The sequence below is a fragment of the Triticum dicoccoides genome, chromosome 4A, assembly GCF_002162155.2.
Source record: "Triticum dicoccoides isolate Atlit2015 ecotype Zavitan chromosome 4A, WEW_v2.0, whole genome shotgun sequence".
Lineage (NCBI taxonomy): Eukaryota > Viridiplantae > Streptophyta > Magnoliopsida > Poales > Poaceae > Triticum > Triticum dicoccoides.
Window position 1 is genome coordinate 283,292,327 of NC_041386.1, and position 9,076 is coordinate 283,301,402.

The 9,076-nt window shown below is 45.0% G+C and overlaps 1 protein-coding gene across 2 annotated transcripts in view; it reads left to right on the plus strand.

Annotated features, from left to right (window-relative positions):
* The window catches only part of LOC119285791 (protein ABERRANT POLLEN TRANSMISSION 1-like), a 39,537-nt gene extending 30,780 nt beyond the window's left edge, over positions 1-8,757 (plus strand). For both annotated transcript variants that reach the window (XM_037565120.1, XM_037565121.1), the window contains 7 exons: positions 4,607-4,746; positions 6,189-6,261; positions 6,510-6,611; positions 6,706-6,984; positions 7,118-7,285; positions 7,439-7,823; positions 8,310-8,757. In XM_037565120.1, the coding sequence (XP_037421017.1) occupies positions 4,607-4,746; positions 6,189-6,261; positions 6,510-6,611; positions 6,706-6,984; positions 7,118-7,285; positions 7,439-7,823; positions 8,310-8,458 (1,296 nt within the window). In that variant the 3' untranslated portion in view covers positions 8,459-8,757. The remainder of the gene's footprint in view (positions 1-4,606; positions 4,747-6,188; positions 6,262-6,509; positions 6,612-6,705; positions 6,985-7,117; positions 7,286-7,438; positions 7,824-8,309) is intronic.
* The last annotated feature ends 319 nt before the right edge of the window (positions 8,758-9,076 follow it).

Consider the following 9,076-nt stretch of genomic DNA (forward strand, 5'->3'; position numbering starts at 1 on the left):
GGCGGCGGCAGCTGCAGCGTCCCAGCGAACGCCGCGGAGGCCCCTGGATGCGGCGAGTACCACGGCAGGGCCGGCGGCCCGGTGGCGGCGATCGGCGGCAGGGGCGGCGGCGGCCCGTAGGGGCTGGCCAGGTACGGCCGTATCCCCTGGACGGCTGTGACGAGGTCGTTGAGGACCCCGGTGACCTCCTCCGGGGTATAGGCGGCAGCCGGTGGTGCGGTGGAGGGCGCCGGCATCTGGGCGGTGGCGGCGCCGGAGGGGGCGAATAGCGGCGCGGATGGGGAGGGCAGCGGCGCGGTGGAGATGGCCAGCGGCCCGGTGGTTATATAAACAAGCTGTAAGACTCTTTTTCGGATTAAGCAATAAGACAATTCTATTGCCCTGCTCCCAGAGGAGCCGGAACCCTAAACCCTAACCGCCTTCTCTCACCGCCACAGCCTCCTCCACGCGCACGACGGCGCCCAGCCGCCGGCGGCCGCGTGCTCACCCGCGCCCAGCTCCCTCCTTCCCCTACAATCTCTGGCCTAGACCTGGTAGAACCCTAGCTCCTACCACTATCTCTACGTCATCATCACCGGTGATAATGATATCAACATAAACTGCAAAGATGGTTAGTTTCCCTTGAGTGTCTATAAAACAATGTATGATCACCAGTGCATTGTCCATACCCTATGTCACACACCACCCGTCTAAACTTGTCAAACCAAGCTTTTGGAGACTGCTTCAGTCCGTAAAGGGCTTTCTTCTAAACCTGGGCATTCTCGGGGCCAGGCCTTACAAAGCCCAACCTTAAAATCTCAAGCACGAGCCTGGCCTCGCCAGAAATAAATAATCAGTGCACTTTTTGATTAAAATAATAATTTTCAGGATATTTAAAATATATATTATATCTATATATCTAATAAAATAATGGTTTATGTCCTGTTCGGGCTTATCTTCGGGCTTCCGGACCGGGCTACAGACGGAAAAGCTGAGCCCGAGCCCGGCCGGGATGTCGGGCTGTCCATGCTTGCATCTACTTTCTTCAGCCTTCTTACCTTGCCAACGGTCTCAGAAGTCGAGAACCCAGGTGGAATCACCATGTATACCTCTTTGTCGTGAAGAATACCCAATAAAGATACACTTGACTGCCAGAGGATCGAATTTGTTGACTGATGGCCTATGATCACGAACAAAGCAAGTGCAACCGAACACCTTGGGAGGAACATGGAATTTATTTTAGGTGAAAATCAAGTCACACCGTGATTTCATACCTATCATCCGGGATGGCATGCGGTTGATCAAAAAGGTGGCCATCATGATAGCTTCACTCCACATGAACTTGGGCACATTCATGGTGAACATCAATGCCTGGGCCAACCTCCAGAGGGTGGCAATTTTTCCTCTCTACCGCCCCATTCTGAAGAGGTGTGTCCACACAAGATGTTTGATGCAGGATGCCCTTGTCCGACATGAAGGCACCAATGGTCTTGTTAACATACTCAATGCCATTTCAGATCCGTGTGTTTGAATTTTCACATTAAATTAAGTCTGAACAAGTGCATAAAAACTTTGAAACACTGAAACACTTCATATTTATGTTTCAAAAGATAGACCCAAGTCATCAGAGAATAGCAATCAATCAACATAAGGAGATACTTTGCACCACTGATAAATAACACTGGATATGTCCATACATCACAGCGGATTAACACAAAAAGAGATATGCTCATGATCCCCTTACTCACATGTGGGTTTACGGTATTATGATGCCCTTAACACAAAAGGAGAGAGTGTGGAACATAAGAATTAAACTCATTAAAGTCTCCAGCAACATATTATGATACTCCAAAGTCAAGCACCCATTCCGAGTTTATTTTATGGGGTTGCTATTGATGCGTATTCAATGTTACCTTCGTTTGTATCGACAAAATTGCCATAGCTCGTAGCAGTCTTCTGTCCTCCTGCAGGCTGCTTCCCTTCAACTGAAGCAGCTACATTTCAATGAGGAGCATTCCAAGAACCGCCACTCCCATTCTGTCCACCTAGGCTGCTACTGCCACTGTACCCTCGGCCTCTGCCTCTTCTGGGTCCAGTGCAGAAATGACTTATATGCTCTGTTTGACCACAATTATAACACCCCTAAAACCTCACTGGTCAGCCACTCTATAAGCAGATTCATTTCCATCTCCTCTTCTCGACTAGAGTGTACCTCTTCTTGGGACATCGCAACAATGGCCTCATCAAGGACAAAAGCATCGTTGATGAAGCAGCACATTGTGCTGCTCTCAAAACCTTGATCTAGACCTTTGAGAAATTGCATCACACGCCTGCGCTCAACCCAATTCCTGGCAATCTCCATGGACTCTGCATGTGGAAGGTCAACAGGATCACACTGATCTAGATCTGCCCAAAAATGTTGCAGCTCATTCACATACTGTGACATCCCGATTTGGTATACTCATATCACCAAAGGTGCACCTTCTTTTCCAAGGGCCCATTCGAAAGGAACCTCAAAGTTAAGCGTGCTTTGCTTGGAGCAATTTGAGGATGGGTGACCAACTGGGAAATTAATCTCGGGTGTTCAGAGTGTGGACAAAATGCGCAGAAAAGACTCTAGATCCCAGGCGCAACGGCCAGGAACCAGTGGGTTTGGTCGGGGCGTTACAATTGGCATCAGAGCCGACCCTCGCGGTTACATGGCCGTGTATGGGTTAGTGATGCATACACATGGCACATGTGGATGCTGGTACTAGCACGAACAGATGTGTGCCAAGAGAGAACGTTCTTGCTGGGCCGACGGGGACGTCGGTTCCTTTGAGGGGGGTATATGTGACATCCCGACTTAATAGGAATGGAAGACTGCTCATATCAACAAGGTGCAGCTTCTTTTCCGGGAGCCCATCCGAAAGGAACCTCAAAGTTAAGCGCAGGAAGGATAGTGTTGGTCTGTGGGGCCAGTCTAGATCCCAGGCGCAACGGCCAGGAACTGGTGGGTGGACTGATGGATTTGGTCGGGGCGTTGCACATACTCACACTTCTATCACCTTGAGGAACAACATGGACCCTGTCTTCAATTTGGGACACGAGCATCTGGTGGCCCTTACCGGAATACCTCACGGACAGCAGGCTCCACACAGCAAAAGCATTCGGTAATGCCTCAACAGACACTGCAATGGCTGGAGTCAGGGAGTTTAACATCGAGGCCAATATCAGGGAGCCAGTAACACTCCACTTCTTCCATTCTGAGCTCTCCTTGTCAGTCAACCATTCCCAGAACATACCCCGTCAGACATTTGTCTTCCAAGATCAACAAGGCCTGCCTCAACTAGCTCAGGTAGCTGCTCATGCCGTTCAGCTTGACATCATTTGGCATGAGGTCAAGCTTGAACCCCTGATCTACTAGGCACAACAATTATGCCACCTGGAAGAGTTGACCCCTCGCAGCCTTCGCAGTCGTGAGTTGCGCAAGTTTCTTTATAGCAGCGATCAGTTCAGCCCCCATGACTGCCTCCACCTCTTTTTCTCCTAGCTGTGCCACCTCTAGTGCTGCCTTGTTCCTCTGCAATCAGCAGCCACTCAGCTCTTCTACGCTCGCTAGCACCACGAAACTAGCCACCAACTCCAGGAGCCCAGCAGCAGCAGCAGCAGCTCCAGTCACACTCTCTTCTTCTCCACTAGCACCAACTCCAGCAGCTGAGTAGCAACAGCAGCAGCAGTCACTGCCACCTTCAGGACCACAGCCCCTACTGGACAGTCTGGTCGCAATCTGGTCACTCAAACCCTTCTTCTCCAATCAGCACGCACGCAGAATCAAATCAGCAGCAGCATGTCGTTCCCTCTCACCACAAACAGCACGCAGCAACCGCAGCTCCTCCTCCTCTCCAATCACCTCCTCCCCTTCTCAGCTGCAGCAGCTGCAGCTCCTTCTCCTCTCCTCAGCCAAGCTCGCCGCCTCCAGCTTCACCTCCTCGCCGGACCCAGCCGGCCGCCGTCGCCCGCGCAGCTGGCGCACAGCAGCCACGCCCAGATGCGCCGCCGCCTCCTCACCGGACCCCGCCGCCGGCGCCGCCGTCTCCAGTGCCCTGACCTGGTCTGATTACCATGTTGCGAGAGAGAGAACGCACCTCGTGCTTTTCTAGTGTGGAGCGACGCATCTGACCGGACATGATCTGGCTCCTCTTTTTTTTAAGGCAATCTGGCTCCTCTTTTTTGTTTTGAGTGGAGTCCGACTCCCCTTTTTTTGCCAAAAAAGGTTTTCGCCTCGCTTTATACATAAAACAAACCACAAGAGCCACAAAATCCAACAAATGTTCACGCCACACGCACAGGCAGAAGTAGCAGACAGACAAAGTGCAAAAGGGTTCTGCTGATGGCACAACTCAATAAGCCTAAAAAAAGGAAAAAAAAGGCGAACAGAAAAGCAGCAGTACAACTTTTTTTTTTTGGAACTAGCCTGCGAACAGAAAAGCGGCAGTACAACTTTTTTTTTTGGAACTAGCCTGGGCCTTATGGGCCGGACGGAACAAGGGCTCACATACAATATTATCTTTAGTTTCTTCTCCGAATAACAGAATGTGCATGCTTATTTAGATCTTTTGCTGACCTTTTCTGTATGTATATGTAGATTTATGATTTTGACCGGGACTACAAAGACATAGGCATTGCTCAGTTGACAACCAAGTTGTTTGTTCTCAGAAATGGTCTTGCTAATGCAAAATCAGATACTGTTGTTGCACCCTGGAATCCACCATCTGAATGGGGCAAGTAAGGATGGCTTCTTCTCCCTTGCAGCATTAAGCGATAGTAACTACAATATCTCTTTTGCAAGAATGAAGTGACGTGAGAGTTCTTTTAGGCATGTGTGGACTCTTCAGCCTCTCATTTTGCCAACTTAATTGCAGATTCTTTCATTTTGTAAGATATTACTTTTAGTCTGGGATCTGCATTTTCCAACAACAGGAATATTGCCTATGTGAAACTTTGTCACACACAAAATATATCTCAAAGCAACTTTGCACTGCTAACTGTGAAATATATAAGGGCATCACAAAGGTGCAGCGCAAGAAGTTTCTGCATAGGCACTTAAAGAGAGAGAGAGAAAACAGCTACACTTTGTGAGTGCTTAGATGGACATCACAAAGGTGCAACGCAAAAAGTATCGCAAAGCATCCGTATGATGTTATCTCCGCCAATGCAAGCACCTCTTTGTGGGTGCTTAAGATGGTTGTATAGTTTACTTGCTGGAGATAGCTACACTAAATATATCTTAGTGTAACTTTGGAATACTACTAAAAATGAAATATATAATAGCATGCACAAAGGCACAATGCAAGAAGCTTCTGAATGGGCACTTAAAGAGAAGCATAGCCACGGCACCAAGCACCCGTCTGAGAGTTATCTCCTTCTATGCAAGCACCTCTTTATAGAAGCTTAGATGGTGATCAAGCATAAGAACCTTAACACTAGTACTCCCTCCTTTCCGGTTTATAAGGCTCAGTTCAAAAATCTCACCAACCAAGGTAGATGATGAGTGGTGGAATATTTTTTGTATTTTGCAAAAGCACCCAATTAATGCTCTTGTTTTCCTCAAAAAATTATGTTTACGGATGCATTAATTGCAATGCATGCATGCATAAAGTGCATGCATTTGTCAGTTTTCTCTTAATACTTGCATGCAATGATTTAATGCACCTTGAAGTCTGAACATGTGATGGGGAACAACCAAATTGAGCCTTATAAAATGGAAAAACTAAAATTTTGAGATAAGCCCTATAAACCGGAAAGGAGGGAGTAGTGTCTAATCAAGCACCGGCACTAAAAATCTAGCACCCTGCCTTTGCTGCGGGGCAAGAAAAAACATTTTATTTTTGGTAAGCATGTCTCCAAGCATCTGCATCGCGCATTACTAATAAGTGACACATGTAGAGTTCATGGACTATGGGTTCTGACTCTATTCATTTCTGTGTGAGTTGAGCTCAGCAGAAGTACATCCAAGATTAACCGTGGCTCCATTAAGACAAAGGAGTGAACTAAGCTAAAGGCATGGATGCCGAGTGTGATATTTGAATCTGAACTTTTGTTCTTACAGTTTGTTCTTCATTTTCTGTTCTTTTTCCTGATTCATATGTATTTGATTCATTTTAGCTTGGAAGAACATATATTCTCCATTCTGAGGAACCATGGTTCAACACTAATTTTCAATGCAGGAATGCAATGCTTCGTGTTAATGCTAGGCAAGGAGCTCCGACTGATGGAAACTCAGTAATTGAGAGTTTGCTGGTAGGTTCAGTGGATTTTACATTTGATGAACTGGAGTTTAGCAAGAATGTTCTTCCTTTGATTGCTAGCTTTACCCAACTCTGTAGTTTACAAGAACAAGAGTAACAGATCAGGCTGTATGAATACACATTAAACAGTATTACTGTCAGGTTATTTTCGGTTGTGTATATACATGCATAGTGAATGGTTTTGCTCAAAAGAAACAGTTTGGTGAATGACAGTGTTTCCTTTCTACCTTGTTAATGTAGGTGGACATCTATCCACTGAAAATTTATTTAACAGAATCAATGTACAGAATGATGTGGGGATATTTCTTCCCTGGTGATGAGCAGCACCCACAAAAGCGGCAGGTTAAAATATCATTTCATGGTATTTGTGTTGTGATTTATTAATTATGCTTTCTCCTTTGTTGCTCATTTTGTGCTTCTCCTTTTCCTTATATAGGAACTTTTCAAAGTCTCTACTACAGCAGGGACACGTCGAGTTAAGAAAGGCACTTCGGTTGCAGAAACAAACAGTCCCAGTAACCAGTCATCATTTGACAGAACATGGGAGGAAAATGTGGCTGAATCTGTAGCTAATGAACTTGTTTCACAAATCCAGGGTCAGTCAAATGCCCAAACTCGTTCTGCTCGTGAAGAGAAGAAGCCTGTAGAACCTAATGAGGTGAAGCAATCTAGACCTCAGAAGATGATGGACTTCCGCAATATAAAGATAAGCCAGGTTGGTTGGTATATACTTCATCAAATGATGTTTTATTTATGCAACGTAGTAACCGTAGTACACAGCCTGCTGAAATTTTCTTTAATATGCTCGCTGTTATTCCATATAATGTAAGCTTTTGATGATATGCTAGGTCGAATTGCTTCTCACGTATGAGGGATTGCCATTTGCTGTTAGTGATGTAAGGCTACTCATGGATACCTTTCATCGTGAAGATTTTACTGGGACATGGCCAAGACTATTTTCACGAGTGAAGAAACATATTGTATGGGGAGTACTGAAGTCAGTAACTGGCATGCAGGTGCTTTTCTTTCATTTTGCTTTCTAACTTTTGAAGCTGAATGGCATTCCGTATTGAATGCTAAGTAGTTAAATAGCAGATCGTGCGATGCCTTGTATGGATCTTTAAGGTTCAAGGCAATCCTTTGACTTAGACGCCGCTTCTTTTTTACAGGGTAAAAAGTTTAAAGCTAAATCCACTAGCCAAAAAGAGCCAACTGCAGGATTAATCGCTGCCAATGATTTAAATTTGAGTGACAGCGATGGTGATGAAAGTGGGAACTCTGATCAACTACCATCTTTCCTTAGAAAACCAAGTGATGGTGCTGGTGATGGATTTGCCACCTCTGTGAAGGGATTGTTCAGTTCACAAAAAAAGAAAGCAATGCATTTTGTCCTGAAGACTATGAAAGGAGATGGTGATCAGGATTTTCAGGGTGAACGGAGTGAGAATGATATCGAGTTTTCTCCATTTGCTCGGCAGTTAACTATAACAGAAACAAAGAAGCTTATAAGGAAGCACACGAAAAAGTTACAGCCTAAAGTTCCCCAAAATGCAGGTGAGATACGAATCATCGCTTCAGTGATTCTATTTGTCAGCTCTAACTGAAGTAGAAATAGAGGAAGAAATAGCACTGGTCAGACATTTTAATCATTGAAATATTTTCCTTGTTTGAAAATAAATAAAGAGAAGATCTAATTGGTCTGTCTGTAAGAGTACCTGCCTAATCATGCGACCACTCTAGCTTGTATAGTTAAAACAATATTTCTTGCATTCATTAGTATACAGGGGTAAGGAAATTGTCGTATTTTGTGCTACGAGCAAGCACTTGGAAACTGTATTGGACCCCATATCCAAATGGTATCATCATGCAACTTATTATTTTCATTATTATTGAAACAATTTATAGATTGTTAAGACTATCTGAGGAACATGCCTGAACAAATTGGAGACTAGTGTGTGTGAGCTGGAACAAATCTATTCTCATTGTGATAGTTTCCAAAAAAATATAGAGGGTTCTGACGTGTGTTTTCTTCTTGTCCAGGTAGTCAGCAAGAACACGGGTCAGAGTTGCCACCGCGCGGCCCTTCTGGGCATCATACGGACTCGTCGTCCTCCTCCTCCTCTTCATCCTCTTCTGACAACGATGAGCCATCGCAGGTGGAAATGAGCCCGAAAGATCATGCAGCGTAGGCGTACGCGTGGACGATTCTTTGGTCAGTAAAAGCTGGATGGATGCTTCTAGTTTGTGGACTAAAACAGCTGCGCCTGAAGAAATTCTTTAATCCAGGAGAAATATTGTTGACACATATGAAGCATTATTTTACCGAGCTTCTGAAAACAAGGCGTTGAAATAAGCTGTGTCCTTCCTTTCATGGCAAGCCACACGAATTTGCTCCTTGGTAATTTTGTTTTGCAATGCAGTATAATAGGACAACAAATGTGTACTAACATAGCATCATCAATGAATCAATGACCATATATTGATAATAGTAGCAAAATATGCAATGCCTCTAACAATTAAGAAGGATTACTAAACAACAAAGGAAATATAATATAACTCTACAATCCCCTTTTTCGGAGAGATTGATAACATACTCATCTTCCACTTGCTTGAAGAATTCTCTCTCTTGAAATAGGCTTTCGCCCCGTTTTATAAATAAAGCAATGATTTATACAACCAGCATCCAAACATCTTACCAAGAATGACGGCTGGGGCAACAGCACACACATGCCCAAGAAAACATAAAAGAAATAGGAAAAAAAAGCCACCTAGTGGTTGTCGCCAAGCGGCGTGGCGAGGATGATACT